The sequence below is a fragment of the Anolis carolinensis genome, chromosome 1 (genome assembly GCF_035594765.1).
Source record: "Anolis carolinensis isolate JA03-04 chromosome 1, rAnoCar3.1.pri, whole genome shotgun sequence".
NCBI classification, from domain to species: domain Eukaryota; kingdom Metazoa; phylum Chordata; class Lepidosauria; order Squamata; family Dactyloidae; genus Anolis; species Anolis carolinensis.
In genome coordinates, this window is record NC_085841.1 from 50,360,949 (window position 1) to 50,377,599 (window position 16,651).

The 16,651-nt window shown below is 42.2% G+C and overlaps 1 protein-coding gene across 3 annotated transcripts in view; it reads right to left on the reverse strand.

The window, feature by feature from the left end:
- The window catches only part of abcc10 (ATP binding cassette subfamily C member 10), a 36,460-nt gene that overhangs the window by 13,451 nt on the left and 6,358 nt on the right, over positions 1–16,651 (reverse strand). For all 3 annotated transcript variants that reach the window (XM_016990616.2, XM_008125391.3, XM_062974167.1), the window contains 10 exons: positions 10,464–11,826; positions 9,478–9,705; positions 8,377–8,533; positions 7,915–8,054; positions 7,636–7,715; positions 6,203–6,374; positions 4,986–5,084; positions 4,418–4,607; positions 3,543–3,620; positions 1,585–1,767 (listed from right to left, as the gene is read on the reverse strand). In XM_016990616.2, the coding sequence (XP_016846105.1) occupies positions 1,585–1,767; positions 3,543–3,620; positions 4,418–4,607; positions 4,986–5,084; positions 6,203–6,374; positions 7,636–7,715; positions 7,915–8,054; positions 8,377–8,533; positions 9,478–9,705; positions 10,464–11,826 (2,690 nt within the window). The remainder of the gene's footprint in view (positions 1–1,584; positions 1,768–3,542; positions 3,621–4,417; positions 4,608–4,985; positions 5,085–6,202; positions 6,375–7,635; positions 7,716–7,914; positions 8,055–8,376; positions 8,534–9,477; positions 9,706–10,463; positions 11,827–16,651) is intronic.

The window sequence follows — 16,651 nt, forward strand, 5'->3', positions numbered from 1 at the left end:
CTCGGGAATTGTGCAGATTCATAGAGGGAGATGCGGTCTTTTAAGTAGACTGGACCCGAGTAATCTAGGGCTTTATAGGTTAAGGCCAGCACTTTGAATTGCGCTTGGAAGCTGACTGATAGCCAGTGCAGTTGTTTTAGCAGGGGGGTAGCTCTTTCCCTGTAACCATCCCCTGTAAGTAATCTGGCTGCTGACCATTGAACCAACTGGAGCTTCTGAACTTTCTTCTGAGGCAGCCACATGTACAGCACATTGCAGAAGTCTAAATAGGATATAACCAAGGCATGTCAGATCAGGTTTTTCAAGGTATGGGCACAGCCAGTGTACAAGCTTTAACTGTGCAAAGGCTCTCCCATCCACCGTCAATTATCTGGACCTCCAGGGTCAGCACTGAGTCCAGGAGGACCCCCAAGCTGCAGACCTGTGTCTTCAGGGGTAGTGTTACCCTGTCTAACACAGGCTGTAGCCCTATACCCTGATCTGCCTTACGAATGACCAGGAATGCCTCTGTCTTGTCTGGATTCAATTTCAATTTGTTTGTCTTCATTCAGTCCATCACAGCTGACAGGCACCGGTTCAGGGTCAGGACAGCTTACTTGGCTTTTGGTGGAAAGGAGTAATAAGGTTGGGTGTCATCTGTGTACAGATGGCACCAAACCCCAAATCTCTGGATGATCTCTCCCAGCAGTTTCATGTAGATGTTAAATAGCATAGGAGACAATACTGAACCCTAAGGGACCCCACAAGACAAAGGCCATGAGGTAGAACAGGAGTCCCCCAGCACCACCTTCTGGAACCGGCCCTCCAGGAATGAGTGTAGCCACTGCAGGACAGTGCCCCCTAATTCCAGTACCGAGAGGTGGTCCAGGAGGATACCATGGTTGATGAGAGGTCCAAAAGAACCAACAGGGACACACTCCCCCTGTCTAGCTCTCTGCTTAGATCATCTACCAAGGCGACCAAAGTCATTTCAGTCCCGTAGTGAGGCCTGAAGCCAGATTGCGATAGGTCTCTAGATAATCTGTTTCATCTAGGAAACCCTGGAGTTGCGAGGCCACCGCACATTCCAGAACCTTGCTCAGAAAGGAGAAGTTTGAAACTGGTCAGTAGTTGTTCATCATGGAGGGGTTTAGAGATGGTTTTTTAAGAATTGGTTTTACTGTAGCCTCCTTGAGGCATGTTGGCAATCCATTGTTCTCCACTCTGCCAGCCCGCCCTCTCCCCTGTTTGATTAGCCACAGCGGGCAAGGATTGAGGATACATGTGGTGGCCCTCACCACTCTAAGGATCCTGTCCATGTCATCAGACTGCATCAATTGAAAAGAATCCATTAAGGTTGGACAAGCAGGTGACCAAGTTATATCTAAAGACAATGCGCTGGAACTGGCATCTAGAGATTCCTAGAGATCCCACTCATCATCTTGCAATCCCCAAAACTGAGAACTCATGCTTCCCTGCAGGTTCTTTTTTCCTGACAATGATACAGATTTTCTGAATACCTATAAGTGAGACAACTATTTGAACAGAATGCTGGGTGACAGCAGAAAAGTAGCAAAAGGGAAAAAACAAAGCCATAGTCTTTACCTTGCATTAGCAGCAAGGAGAGTAGTATGGACACTGCAAGGCAGCTGCCAACAGCCACCCAATAAACTCTGTAGACCTGGAAAGCCACTGCCCCTTCTTTCTTCTCTTCCTCCTGCTTGAGGAGACATTTGGCTCCGTCTGATTCTTCCTCCTCAGGTTCTATGACCTCTTCTTGGTTATCTACTGTAGATATTAGGAGACAGGTTGAAGACGCTTTTGTTGGGCAGCCAAGTACGCTAGTTATCTCTGCAGTCTGTGTAACAAGCCAAGCTATATCCACCCCTTAAATCAGATGCAAAGGAAAACACTTAAATATACTTTTTATTAGTGGTTCTATGTTCCTCTAATACACTCACTTATTCCTGGATCAAGCACTGAGACATGCCCCAAGCATTGTGCCTTTAAGTGTAATAACTACCACTGATGTGAAATATCCTTTCCTCTGGCTGCACTTCTATTGATAGTATAAATTTGATTACTGGGGGAATGTGATTGACTCCCTTCAGAAAACACATCAGTTGTGAGGGGTAATAGCATGTGGTTGTATCAGCATTATAGACACCCACTAGTTGGATCTGTTATATTGCAGTTGGTCCAACTCATCCCACACTGTCCTGTGAAGTGCTGGGATACTTGGAGATATACTTTTAGTAGAATCAAAATGAACAAGGATTTGTGACAATACCCTTCCCTCATGAACTTATGAATTCATTTTTAAAAATGATGGTACAGTTCTTCATGGGCAGAAGTGTATGTCCTTCCTAAACTTATTTTAAGCTGAGATTTCCCTCTGTAGTTATTCTGCTCTTTCTCACATCACAAGGAAACAAGAAATAGCTCTATTTTAATCTCTCTCTCTTGAGTATCTCCGATTAAGACATTAGGGAATACAGTTAGGGACTTAACGGTGAAGAAAAGCTCTACCTAGGATTCCGTTTTATGAATGTTTTAAATATGCTACCAGCAAGCAATGTGTCAACTTTGTGATTCATATCTATCCAGCTAAAAGAAATATGATGATGGAATTCTCTCTTCAGAAATCAACACGTGTTGTTGTTGTTGTTGTTGTTATTATTATTATTATTATTATTATTTGTACCTCACTTTTTCTATCAAAAAGGGAGAGTCAAGGCTGCTTACAGTAAAACCAATACAATAAAATTTAAAACATAAACATCTGCAAGCATTAAGACAGAATTAAATATCAATGGTATTAAAAATAAACAGTTAAAACCCTTAAAACTGATTAAAAACCTATTCATAGTGAAAAACTACAGCACCCTTGACTTGTTCTATTATTATTATTATTATTATTATTATTATTATTATTATTATTATTACTACTACTACTACTGTATTATTATTTTGTATGTATGGTGGAAGAGGGTATTTTCATCTAAATAATTAATAAATTTGTACCATGTCATATAGAAATTAAATTAGCCTTGATAAACTCTAGTAGCTTTTACTCTTTTAGTTAATTTTTCCATCAGCGTGATTTATGTTTGGCATTATATACAATCTTTAAGCATGCTGGCAAACATAAATACACAATCAGCTCTTCATGAGAAGGCTTCTACTAACATTTTCTCAATAAAGGGTGGCGATCGTACAGCTCTTCTGATGTCACTGGACTGCAACTCCTAGCACTCCTCACCATTGCCTATGATCTGCTTTCCAGGGCTGCTAGGGTTTGCAGTCTAACAATATCAGTCCAACAAGATAAAGTTCTACTGTGTAGTAATTTAACCCAGAAAGAAAAAAACATGCAAAGATAAACCCATGTACACATACCTCCTATAGCCATATTTCCTATTTTTTCCAGATTTCTAAACAAATTGTACTCCTTATCCTAATTCTCTAGTCCTGAGAGAGAACAAAAAAGCTGCAAACCCATGAATATTTTCACCAATCACCAAAACCATATCAAAGCCATTATAAAAATGCCCAGTACTTACTTTTGTCCTCTTTTCTCTTGTCCATCCTCCTAAAGTTAGAGGCAGTTTCTACCAGTGGTAGAATTTCTCCTGGGGTTCCTAAAAAAAAAGTAAAACAGAATGCACTTATAAGGCTGCAGAAGCTCCCTGAAGCCTCAAACTCTAACTTGGAGCCTATTGAAAAAGCCCCTTTCATTCTAGAGAGACTTTCTAGTTCTCACTAGCAGAAGGGGCCAGATTGTCACTGTTTTCCTGCAGACCTAGTACCACTTCCTATGGTTCTGGAACATAAGGGAAAATGAAAATTAGCAAACACTGCCTTTCTTTTGCCAATGCTAGCACCCTCTCAGCAAAGTTATATTTGGAGGAGTTTAGAATCCAAGTCACTTTCTACGTACCCGCCATAGCTTTAAAATCTCTGCTCAACAGTAGTTCACCCTTGCTCATGAATCACTATTTGGAAGACTTGCCTATTTTTTCCTTTACGCTTTAATAATTCCATAACCCTAATAATTTCCCCTAATCTTTATTTGCTTCCCTGCACTGTGTTTGCTATTTCCCCTATTGATGGCTATTTGGCTAATATACTGCTTTCCATCTAAATCCTAAGTTTTATTAAACTTCTATTTGAATACGTGAGTTTTTGTATTTATGGTCTAATGAGTTTCAAGTATAACTCACAAAGTATCAAAATACACATTTTGAAATAATCATCCATAAATCCGTAAAAGAAACATCATAACTGAGTCAATATGTAAAAAATATTAAGAACTGTACATCAACTATACTTGAACATACAAAACATTACTAGCCTGATATGCCACATTCTCACTTGGAGGAGGGAAGTGGAAGGGAGTGCTGAAAGAAACAAACCTAGTAGAAGGCACCAGATATACCTGTCTGGATGATCTTGCCATTGTCTATCAGCAATAAGATGTCAGCTTTCTCCAAGAACTCAGTTCTGTGGGTGCAAAGAATCCTTGTTTTATGTCTGAGAATTCCCAAAATACACTTCTGCATTAGGTGATTGGCTACATCCGCATCAACAGCGGCCAGTGGGTCATCAAGAAGGTAGAGTTCTTTCTCCTATGGAAAAACAGTAATATGAATCAATTCCCCTGTTAGGGCAACATAGAAGTACAGGCAGTACAAGATAGGTTCTGTAGATTTGTTCTTAAGTTTAATTTATATGTAAATTATAACGAGACACCTTTTCCCCGTGATAACTCTTCAGGAGTGGATTTCCCTTCCAAGGGGTAGCTTTCTCTCCCTTCCTGTTGTCTCACCCCTGTTCTTAACTATGAGTCGTTTGTAGGTTGAATGTTTGGAACTCAGAAACTACCTGTACATCTCAGTTAATGTAATTGATGTTCTGAAGCATGATGTCTTTCACTAAAACTTTGGTACTAGAGGTAGAAATAGCATGGAAAGAACAGAGTTCCTGTTCTACAGCCTTTTATCTACCTGGTAAACGGCTCTAGCAAGTGCAACTCGGGCTTTCTGTCCCCCGCTGAGGGTCACTCCATTCTCACCCACCTCTGTTTGATCACCTGCTGGCAAAATCTGGAAGAGAGAAATAATTTAAAACTTGTTGAACTAATACAGAAAATTAGTGCTTCTGATTCCTGGATGACTCATTGGCATACTATGAACAAACAAAAAACAAAAAGACTCACTCACTGTCACTGAAATTGGACCATGGATTCGTTCTATTTTGATTGTTTTCAATCCACTACAAAAGAGGAGCAGAACTTCCCAATGTATTATGTTAAGAGTTGGGCAACACTATGTTGGTGCATGGAATATGATGTTGCAATAGTTCACAGGATAATACCACAAACTAGAATTAGCAAAATGTTCTTCCTTTCCAGTTTCCTTAAGGTTGAACATAAGAATATAACTAAAAAGGAGCTTTCTCCTGAGAGAACCATGACTGTGGAAGTAAAATACTGGGGGTGAACATAAATAGTTAAAATATGTTGTCTAGTAACCAAATGAAATGTGTTGTTCTTAACTCTCAATTGGTCAGGTTAATTGGTTTAAACAAGGCTTTAATTTTTAATTTAATTTAATTTTACCCTATTTATATCCTGCCTTTCTCTACCCCGAGGGGGACTCAAGGCAGCTTACAAATGGCAATAATTCAATGTCTTAAAATACATACAAAACATTAGCTTTAAAATAAATTAAATTAAAAATTAATACACAAACCTTTAAAAACATTATATTCAAATTAAAATCATGCCATCCAGATTGTACTGATTTTAATGGAAAACCATCTCTAGACAGAGGTGGTTTTATACCAAAAGCAAAACAAAGAACAAAAAAACCTGCACGCATTAAGAACACATAACACATGTATTCAAGAAAGCTCATGGAACTCAGTTTGCAAAGGTGACTCATGATTGCAGAAACATAACACTGAAAAAATTATTCCGGACATATTTGAAAACTGTACAGCATCACTAAGCTCCAGAGAATCTTTCCTTCAATATACTTTGCTGGAAACTATATGTTTCATCTCCATTCTATTAAAAATGATTCCTTCAAAATTGTTCTACCTCATTAAGAATTCCAAAAGTCTGGAAACATAGCAGAAAAGTCTAAAATACTGGTCATTTTACTGAAATACTAGAGCACTCTGGTTCCTGAGAGCCTAAGGGTTATTATGGGGCACTCACATTCAAGTCATCAGAAAGAGCACAGGCCTCTATTACTTTCTGGTAAAATCTGGCATCATATTCCTTTCCAAATAGGATGTTTTCTCGAATTGTGGTAAACTGGATCCAGGGCTCTTGTGTGACCAAACCGAATCCTTTGTCTAGGTCCCAAATATAAACCTGTTCACCTTGTCTGTACGTATCCCACAGCAATGGGCAGCACAGAAAGTTTAAAAGAAGAAAAAACATAAATAAAATTGTCATGTAAGTGGGTTTAGCATTAGATTTTCATGTTGCATTGTTTTGAGAAAGAAATCTTGGGTTTGTTGCTAGTACTAGTAGCAATAGAAAGGGTTGCTGCATTAACTCTGTGAATAGTCTAGAAGTAACTGATGCTCAAGTGTTGCTAAAGCTGACTGCAGGGGAGACGACTGAGAATCTCATGTGTAAGAAGTGCACACTGCATGTGTAATGGACAGATGTGAATGATTGTCAATGGAGGCGGGCCACAGGAAGAGCACAACTCCACTGCCTGTTCCAACAGCTCCACTACCTGTTGGCCTGTTTCCAGGTACAATTCAAAGTGCTGGTGATGATCTCTAATTTCAACTCTGAGATCTTCTCAAGAAGCCCTTCTAACCACCTTCTCAGCATTTGGTGGGGATAAGGAAAATGACCTTTCCACTTTGCCAACCTCTCAGAGCTCATCCTTCAGTCTGTTGAGGGACCAAGATAGATATATTCTGGCATTTCTACATGTTAGTTTTAAAGCAAGTATTCCGATTGCTTCCTGCTCTAAAATGTAAGAAAAAAACCTGACATTGCCTACACTGTTTTCACATTGCAATTGGGACTCCTTTGTAGGAATAATGAGAAGAGGAAGAGACCCAGTGCTCACTTTTGTTAGGCAACCCACTGTTTGGATTTCTTTTTTCTCTCTCCTTCTTTTCATTTGTTCTTCCTATTCTACTGGAAATTGAGGCATCTGTGGGCCTCCTGTTCAAGTACATTAGATGACTAGGTATGAATTCAGTGCTTGCATGTTGTGCAGTTAAAACAACAGGAAACTTAATATGTTTTTAAAGCAATCAGAATGGAAGAGTCTTGATAACATATTTATATTTAAATGGATGTATTAGTAGTTATTTCACTACTCATGGTTGTTGTTTTTATTCACGTTGACCACAGAAATAAAAAATAATCAATCTTGGTATGGTTCCCCCCCCATACTCTATAGTTATTTATATCCATAAGTTAATGCATTGCTGTTCCAATTTTGAGTATACAGTATCAATAAACTATTAATTTGTTTTTATGGTGGTCATAAATCTGTGGCCCAATTTTATTCATGGCATTTAAGTTTGACCTCAGATTAACACTGATTGAAGCTAAAGTCTAGCAAATGAAACCATGGCTCCTATGAAATTAAAAGTGACATGGCACTGGCTATTTACCTTCTCAGTTCTCCAGTGATAGCTGCAAGCAAAGTGCTCTTTCCACATCCAACCTTTCCAACAACACCAACCAGTGCACCCTAGAGATGGGGAAAATACACCAATAATTTCACAGATTAGTTCTCAGTCTTGCTATACTATTTTAAAAAGGGTAATCTATTTATAAGTTTAAACTTTAAAGAATATCCTTGTTCTATCCACAAAATAAAGCACCAAGCCTCCCATGTTAAATAGCTTGTATAATGGCATTTGCATGTAGCAGTGCTCTTCCTTGCTCACCTTTGCCACCATTAGATCTTGAATATAAAGTTGCAAACTTGTGCTAGGTCTTTGTGGTTCACTGTTATCATTGCTTGGTGTTGACCACGAGAAGGTGGTATTGTGCATTTCTAGCAGAGAACATGGGTCAGAAGGGCCAGCTGAAATTGAAAAGCAGTAACATAGTCACAGGGAGATAGTCTCCAAGAGATGTGTTTGGGAACTGGTTGCTTAAAATAACTTGAATATTTATTATTTTATTAAAAATTTTGTATAATTTTAATGTATATTGTTTTGAAATGTGTTGCTAGCTGCTTGGAGTCTCATTGTTGAAAGAAAGGTGGAGTATACTTGAATAAATAAACAATGCATCCTCTTTCTGTTATCATGCTAACAACTAATAAACCAGAAGGATCTCTGCCTCCATTCAGGTGTCCTACCCCATTCAAGACCTTATACCCCCAGTTCACAAATTCACCATACCTCTGCTGTAGTAAGCATCCAGATCTTGATCTGTGAGCTCAAGGAAGTGCTGGATTCGATCCAATGATACTTTGGCTTCCAAGATCCCGTTTAGCACCCAGGGAAAGTTATTGAGAGGGAGAATGAGCATCCCAACGAGGGCCAAAGCTGTAAATACCTATGGTAGAAAGACAGGTACTCTAGATCTAATAAACACAGCAGCATTTCAGATGGTCGAGGCACTGAACTTTAGCCTATAAAAGCTGTGGGTACAATTATTGTATCTTAGAGGTTGGATATTTCAAAAAATAGTTTCAAATTCTAATCCACTGACTAGAAACATATTTTTAAGTGAAAGAAAAGACTATAGAATTTTGCTTTGCATGTCAAATTCCAAATGTGGACAATATATAGGCCCAAGGTCTGCTCCAAAGACACCACATTTAGCACAGAAGTAAGTGACAGGAACAGGTGATGGTTTAAGAAGGGTTAAGAGAACACACTGGTGGTAGTTCTGGGGCCCTTGCTACACTACCAAATAATCCAGATTATCAAAGCAGATAATTCACATTATCGGCTTTGAACTGGATTATATGAGTTTACACTGCCATATAATCCAGTTCAAAGCAGATAATCTGCATTTTATATGGCAGTGTAGAAGGGGCCTGACTCTTTAAAATGACTATGACTTTGATATGTACAGTATTCGCTATTTTCAAAATTCACCTTGGGAAGTAAAAGTTGCCTAAAGACATACATGGGGAAATCAAAGACTATATTGCACCTGGGGTTAGGCAGGAATATGTCCACTGTTCTACAAAACACTAAATGGGGGTGGAAAGAATTCCAAAAAAATGTTTGTCATAGTGAAAATTGTCGTTTTGTATGTTCCAGTCAATTAGTGTTCTAATAGCAACAGAGCACAAAGAAAGGTCTCATCAGTTAATCTCAGTGGATAGGCAGAATGAGAAGGTGATTTAAGTATACTAGTGTTTTGAACTTTCAAAAGGTAACAATCAGTATTTTCGATGGAATAAAAAAAGTCACCAATGAGCTGGTAACAAAGGAGTCTGTTTTCAAATCCATCTTAAGGAATTGCCTTAGAATGGTCATACCTCTTACCTTGGTTGCTGAAAGCTGATGACCAAGTAGAACATAAGTGATAAATATGACAATAGAGACAACCACAGGCAGTGCCGCCCAAAGGTAGACGCACACAGCATCTAGATACTTGAGGGCTTGTAGGCTCTTCAGCTCCCGAGCTCGGCAAGCATACACTTTTGTGCCAAAATGCTGTTCCCAAGTGTAGAACTTGATCACCCTCATACCACACAAGAACTCTGTCATCAGCTAGAGACAGAGGAAGACATAAAAGAACACTCACAGATAATATAACGTGTCCACAGAGAACCTTCTAATTCAGCAAAGGCTTAATATATCAGACCAAACATCATGTCTTTTTTTCTGGTTATCAGAGGAAGCAAGTACATAACAATGTCATTACAATTAGGTTCCTACATGGAGAAACCAAAAGCCCTTCACTGAGATGTTACCCAAGAAACAAGAGCACAATTTATATTCAGAAGGTTTCCTTTCAGTTTCTAGAGCTGAAAAAATACCCTGTCTATCCCTCCAAATTCCTTAAACAATTTTAATAAAAACAGAACTCTGCACATGCATTGCATGGCAGGGGGTTGGATTAGATGGCCAATGTGGTCTCTTCCAACTCTATTATTCTATTATTCTTTTGTTTTCTTGCACAGCTCCTCATTATTCAATAAGGCTGCAACTTTAACAGTTGATTAAATCCTATGTAATAGATTGTTTTGTCTTCTACCCTAGTGATCTGACTAGCACCTGAAGTTTGTTTTCTTTCAAGGGAGTAAACAGGAAATTTAACCCAGGTTGTTGGGGGGTGGGGTCATATTTTTAGTTTTAAATACATTTAATTTTTTTCCATATTTTGTGTAGGACTGGGATATCCTTCAAAGTCTCAGAAATGGCCCAAGGAGTTGCATGTGGCCCACCCCTTCCCCACTCCTACATTACAGAATGAATTTAAAGGGAAACATAAAGCAAGTCTGAAAACACATATATTTGCATCTCACCTTGACTCGTACATCCTTGTGCCTCAGCAACTCTTTGTTACTCTCCATCATGCGATTTGCAATCACTTTATTGATGGGCACAAGTAGCAGAGCCAAAGCCAGCCCTCCCAGGAAAGCCACTCCAACTTGCTGGTACAGGAGGTACAGAGTGATGGCAAATTGGAAGGCAAGGCTCCACAACTCATGGAAACTGAGGAAGAAGTTGACCAGCCGATCAGTGTCGGTGCTCATAAAGTTGACGATCTCACCAGTGGTGAAGCCAGACAGACTGCTTCCACTCACTCGAAGGGCTTTCTGGTAGATAGCAGAAACAACTGCAGTGCGCACCACCAGCATTATGTTGTTTATCTCGTAACTAAACTGGTTTCTTAAAATGGCACCCAGGAAGGAACCCGCAAAAAGTCCAAGTGCATACATCACCCCATGGCTCAGAGGTTCTTCACGCGACTCCATGAAACTGACCAGCAGATTCAGAAGCAGGGGCCCAGAGAATGCCAGCAGACTGCCAGCCAGTTTGAGGAGGCCCAGGGAATAGTAGCGTAGCCCAAAGGCTGCGTGTAGCACTGACAGAAGGCGTACGGACTTTTGAGTCTCATGAGACAACTTTGGAACTGAGAATTCTTCACTTGTGGCAAATAATCTGTCTGTGGAAGATGCAGTATTTTCATGCTCTTGGATGAGAGCTGCCTTTTTTTGCCAGCAGGAGGAGAAGTGCTGGCAGACTCTATCGGTTTGGAGATTTCGAGGGAGTTGAAATGTATCCTGTGGCCGATGTAGCATCCGTTGGTAGCCATACTTCATCAGGGGGTTCATCCAAGCATAGGAGAAACGAGACAGCCAGCTCTCTCCATCTTCTGCCACTCTTGGCCAGGTGGATTCTGAAATCCCTGAAATCAAGGGCTCATGCTGGTATGAGTCATTGATAGAATAAAAGTCTGGCCTGTGAGCCACAGGAATAATGCACCCGATGAAATAGAGAAGCAAAAATACCAGTTGCAAACAAAGGATGCAGAGCCTAAAGATAGTGACAGGCTGGAGATGCTGATCACCTAGTTCTGTCTGGCAGTGCCACACCAATGTGATGATAATGGAAGGAACAGGTAAAACAGGAAGAATCAGTAGAATGACTGGACCACGCTGGAAACTATATGGAGACTTATAGACAGCAAGCAGCGCCAAGCTATGGGTAAGCCATGCCACAGCGACAATGCCATCGGACAATATTTCTAAGTATAAGGGATATAATTTCTGTTGCCAGATGCTTGCAGGGATGATGTCAAGGATGGACAAACCAGTAAGAACAAATGATGCAGCAATTCTGCATTTCCATCCAGGTTTGTTCACAGCCTGAGAGGCTGAAGACCTAGGAAAGAGAGAAAGGAAAGCATTAAAATGGCGTCTCTTCTCCTTCTCTAATATCCACACATATCTATCTAGAAGTCTACATTGCTCATTGCTGAGTATCTCAAGTTCACAGAAATTGCCATCCTGGTTTGAGCAAATTAACTGTGCTGTCTGGTATGCTGTCTGTGGTTATATATTTGTATTAAACAGCTAAGACACACAAAAGATTCAACCATCTATTCATGTGAGCAGTGCCAGCACTGAAAATGGCTACATGTGAGCCAAAGGCAACACAATAATGCCAAGAGGAAGAATCACCTCATTATATAGATCCCACAGGCTCAAAAACGCACCCTCGTTGTATATAATCAGCTATTTCAATAACAGACTCCGTATGCACCTAAACTGAGTCAACCTATTCATGGGTCAATGCAAGTACTGTTATGATTGAGCCTCATGGCTCTGTTACTGACAGACGTGGGCGTAAGACTCCTCGAGAGTCAGATACTCTCGAGGAGCGAGAGAGAAAAAGACTGCGAGACATATTTGCAGCACCTTCTGACGAGGAGTCTTTCGAAGGGTTTACGGAGAGAATGGAGGAGGGGCTGGTTAGCTCAGAGGAGGATGAGATGGATTGGACTCGGGTAAGGGAGGAAGTGGGTGCCACTGGCCATGATGGGATAGAAGATGAATGGGGACCTTCAGGATTAGACCCATGGTTTAGCTGGAGGGATGGGACGGGATCCACAGCTGGAGATGCTGTTGGGCGTAGTCAGAGGTGTTCCAGCTCTGACGAGGAAAGTGATGAGGAAACGCCCGGGTTAAGGAGGACAGCTGACAGTGATGAAGATTTGTAACTGGCATAAAATGGGGCTTGGGAGCAATTGCAAATTGCGTTGGGCAAGGTAATCTGGGCAAACGCTTGGGATCCGTGTGTGTGTGGGACGCTTCCCTGAAGACTTGTGTGCTTTCCTGTGCTGTGACGTAAGTTGATTGGAATCCAGGGTCAGACGGCGGGAGGGATTGTGTGGGCATTTGTTTGTGCAAACCTGTGCTTACTCTTATTAGCTTGACCCTCCGTCGTCTTCTTGACGGACGCCATCTCCTGCTTTGAGAACTCGGACTGAACTGACCACGGCTTGTCTTCCCCCCTTCTTGGACTTGGAAAAACTACAAACGTCTGCTTCTGGCTTTGATCTACGGAACGGAACTGGTCTACTCAACTGCTACAATCCTTGGCTGTTTTACTCGTGTTGAAGATCCTGTCTGCTGTGTGTGTGTGTGGGAGCGACGCAAGTTACTCTAAGCACAGTGTTGGCAGCAGAGAGGAATCTGCTGCCAATTAGTTGCATTCTTTGTATCTTTTGTTCCTTGGCTTTCGTTTCGTTTATACCCAGGCTGACGCAAGCAGTTTGTTTTTACCCGGATTAAACTCCGGTTTAATCCGGTTTATCTTTTGAACATTTACTTTTGCCCCTTTTTGCTCCTAAAGGCAAAAACTGCCTGGCCCTTGTGTTTTACGGGCATTTTTGAGTTCTGTAATCTAATAAACTCTGTTACTTTGAATCTTGTGGCGTTCTGTCCTTTGACAGATTGCCCAACGCCATAAAAAGTTTATTGCAGCAATAAACCCGTCAGGAAGACGATGGATGAGTTACGGGCCAAAGTAGACCAATTGCAAACGGCTTTTACCGTTAGCCAAACAGCTCAGGCTGTGAAAGGACATGTTTTGACTCCTGAACGCTTTGACGGAACCAGGTGCAAGTTGCCAACCTTTTTGGCACAAGTGGAGCTTTATTTTTCTCAGCTCAGTGCTCATGCTTTTCCTACAGACACTAGCAAGGTGGCCTTTATTTTGAGTTTGTTGACCGGTCCCGCAGGACAATGGGCCACTAATTTAATTTTGGGAAATGACCCAGTCAAGGACAATTTGAATAATTTCAAAAAGTTGCTAACTGATACTTTTGGGGATCCTCTCCGCACGGAGAACGCTGGGTGGGCTCTGTATCGGTTGAAACAGGGAAAGGGGACTGTTTTGGATTACTTAAATAAGTTTAACCTGTATCGCCACCAGCTGGATTGGGGGGAAAATGCATTCATGCTTTTATTTACTGCCGGGTTAAGTGATATGCTCCAGGATGAATTAGCACGCTTGGAGCCGGCTGAAAGCTGGGACGCCTTAGTAGCTAAGGTGCTGCGTTTAGACGCAAGGTTCGAGGCTCGTAAACACTCAAAAGCAATGTGTGCGCCACCCATGCATGTAACCAGGGCACCTGTGGTGATGGGGGAAGAGCCCATGGAGCTTGGGGTCTTTAAAAAGCTGTCTACAGAGGAAAAGAGCCGTAGGAGGCAGCTGGGCTTGTGTTTGTACTGTGGGAATGCTGGGCATTTTGCCAAAAATTGTAATGTGAAACCTTCCCAGCTTTCGGGAAAAGGCCAGCCCTAGTGCGACGTGAGTCCAACGCACTAGGGCTCCTCAAGCAGTCAACTGAGGGGAGGAAGCATGTTTTCGTACCCATTACATTATCTGTTGGGGGAAGGGAACTTGTTTCTACTTTGGCACTGCTGGACTCAGGGGCTACGGTCTCCTATGTAGATATTGAGTTTGCTAAGAAGCATGGCATTCCTAGAGTGCGCAAGGCATGCGACGTGTGGGTGGAAGGAGCAGATGGGAGACTGCTGGAGACTGGGGTGGTTAACCATGAAACCTCAGCAGTAACGTGGGAGGTGCAGGGAGTAACGGGAACGTTTGTGTGGGATATTACGAGCTTGCCTAGATATGATGTGATCCTGGGAATGGATTGGCTAGCTGTAGTAAACCCACAAGTAGATTGGGCAACACGTAAAGTGATCTTAAAGAGGCAGGATTGTTGCACTCTAAATGTTACTCATTCTGATATGGAGGGAGTGCCTGCTGAGTATGGGGAGTTCTCTGATGTATTTTGTAAAAGAGAAGCGGACAAATTACCACCGCACAGGCCATATGATTGCGCCATCAAGTTGGCAGAAGGTGCGAAACTGCCAGCAGGGAGGCTGTATGCCTTGACTGTACCGGAAAGGCAAGCTTTGCGGGAGTTTCTAGATGAAAATTTAGCCAAGGGGTTTATTCGCCCATCTAGTTCTCCAACTGCGGCACCAGTATTCTTTGTAGCCAAAAAGACTGGGGAACTTAGGCTGGTCTGTGACTATCGGATCCTAAACAAATACACCATTCGGGATAGGTACCCGCTCCCTTTAATCTCGGAACTGTTATCAAGGGTGCAAGGGGCTAAGGTCTTTACCAAGCTTGACCTGCGGGGGGCCTATAACTTAATCCGTATACGGGAAGGGGATGAATGGAAGACGGCATTTAACACGTGTTTCGGATGCCACGAGTTCCGAGTCATGCCTTTTGGGCTTTGTAATGCTCCTGCGGTATTCCAGAGGTTCATGAACGATGTGTTCAGGGACCTAATTGATCAATTTTTAGTGATTTATTTGGATGATATCTTGATTTTTTCTAAGGACGAGAAAGAACATCGTCAACATGTCAAGCAGGTTCTGCACCGACTGCGGGCTAATGGGCTTTTCGCCAAGGCTTCCAAGTGCGTCTTTCATGTGCCTGAAGTGGAGTTCCTAGGTCATGTAGTGTCAGGTAGGGAACTTAAAATGGACCCACATAAGGTTGACGCCGTCAACTCATGGCAGGAGCTGAAGACTAAGAAGGATGTACAAAGGTTCTTGGGTTTCGCTAATTACTACCGGGAGTTTATTCCGAATTTTGCAAAGCTCACGGTACCTTTGACGCAGCTTCTGCGCAAGAAACAGCCATTTGTGTGGGGGCGGGAAGCTCACGAGGCGTTTCTACAACTAAAGTCTAGTTTTCAATCGGACAACATACTAACCCATCCTGATGTTGACAGACCGTTCGTGGTAGAAGCGGACGCTTCTAGTTACGCGTTGGGGGCTGTATTGTCTCAGAAGGATTCCTCAGGGACCTTGCGTCCCTGTGGATTTTACTCGCGGCAACTAACACCCTTCGAGCAGAACTATACCATATGGGAGAAGGAGTTGTTGGCGATTAAGGTGGCGTTTGAGGTGTGGCGGCACTGGCTTGAAGGGGCACGGCACCAGATCGTGGTCAGATCTGATCACAAGAACTTAGAGCACTTGCAAACAGCAAAGAAGTTAAACCAGCGTCAAATCCGCTGGGCTTTGTTTTTCTCCAGGTTTAACTTCAAGGTGCAGTTCGTGGAGGGGAAGGCAAATTTACGGGCCGATGCTTTATCCCGCAAGCCGGAATTTAAGACCAATGAGCAGGTAGTATGTCAGACCATCTTGCCTACTGCCTCTCTGTGTGTTGTAGATAATGAGCTTGGGTTACATGACCAGATCCTTGAGGCTCAGAAGGATGATGTGTGGACTCAGGAGCAACTGATGCTGCTCTCTGCAGGTAACCGTACCATACTGCCGCATCTCCAGGATCAAGACGGAGTATTGGTACGCAGGGGGCAGGTCTACGTACCAGTGGGGGCCCTCAGGTTGGAGGTGATTAGAGCCCACCATGACGAACCCATGGCTGGGCACTTTGGCAGGTTCAAGACCGTACAGCTTATCACCAGGAGCTACTGGTGGCCAAAGATGCGGCAAGACATTCTGCGCTTTTGTGACAGCTGCGCCGTTTGTCAGCAGAGTAAGACGCCTGTTGGGCGCCCTAGAGGGTTGTTATCGTCTTTACCTGTTCCGGAGAGGCCATGGCAAATCATTTCCATGGATTTTATTTCAGATTTGCCTAAGTCTGGGGGTTATACTTGTATTTGGGTGGTGGTGGATTTATTTAGTAAACTGGCTCATTTTATTCCTTG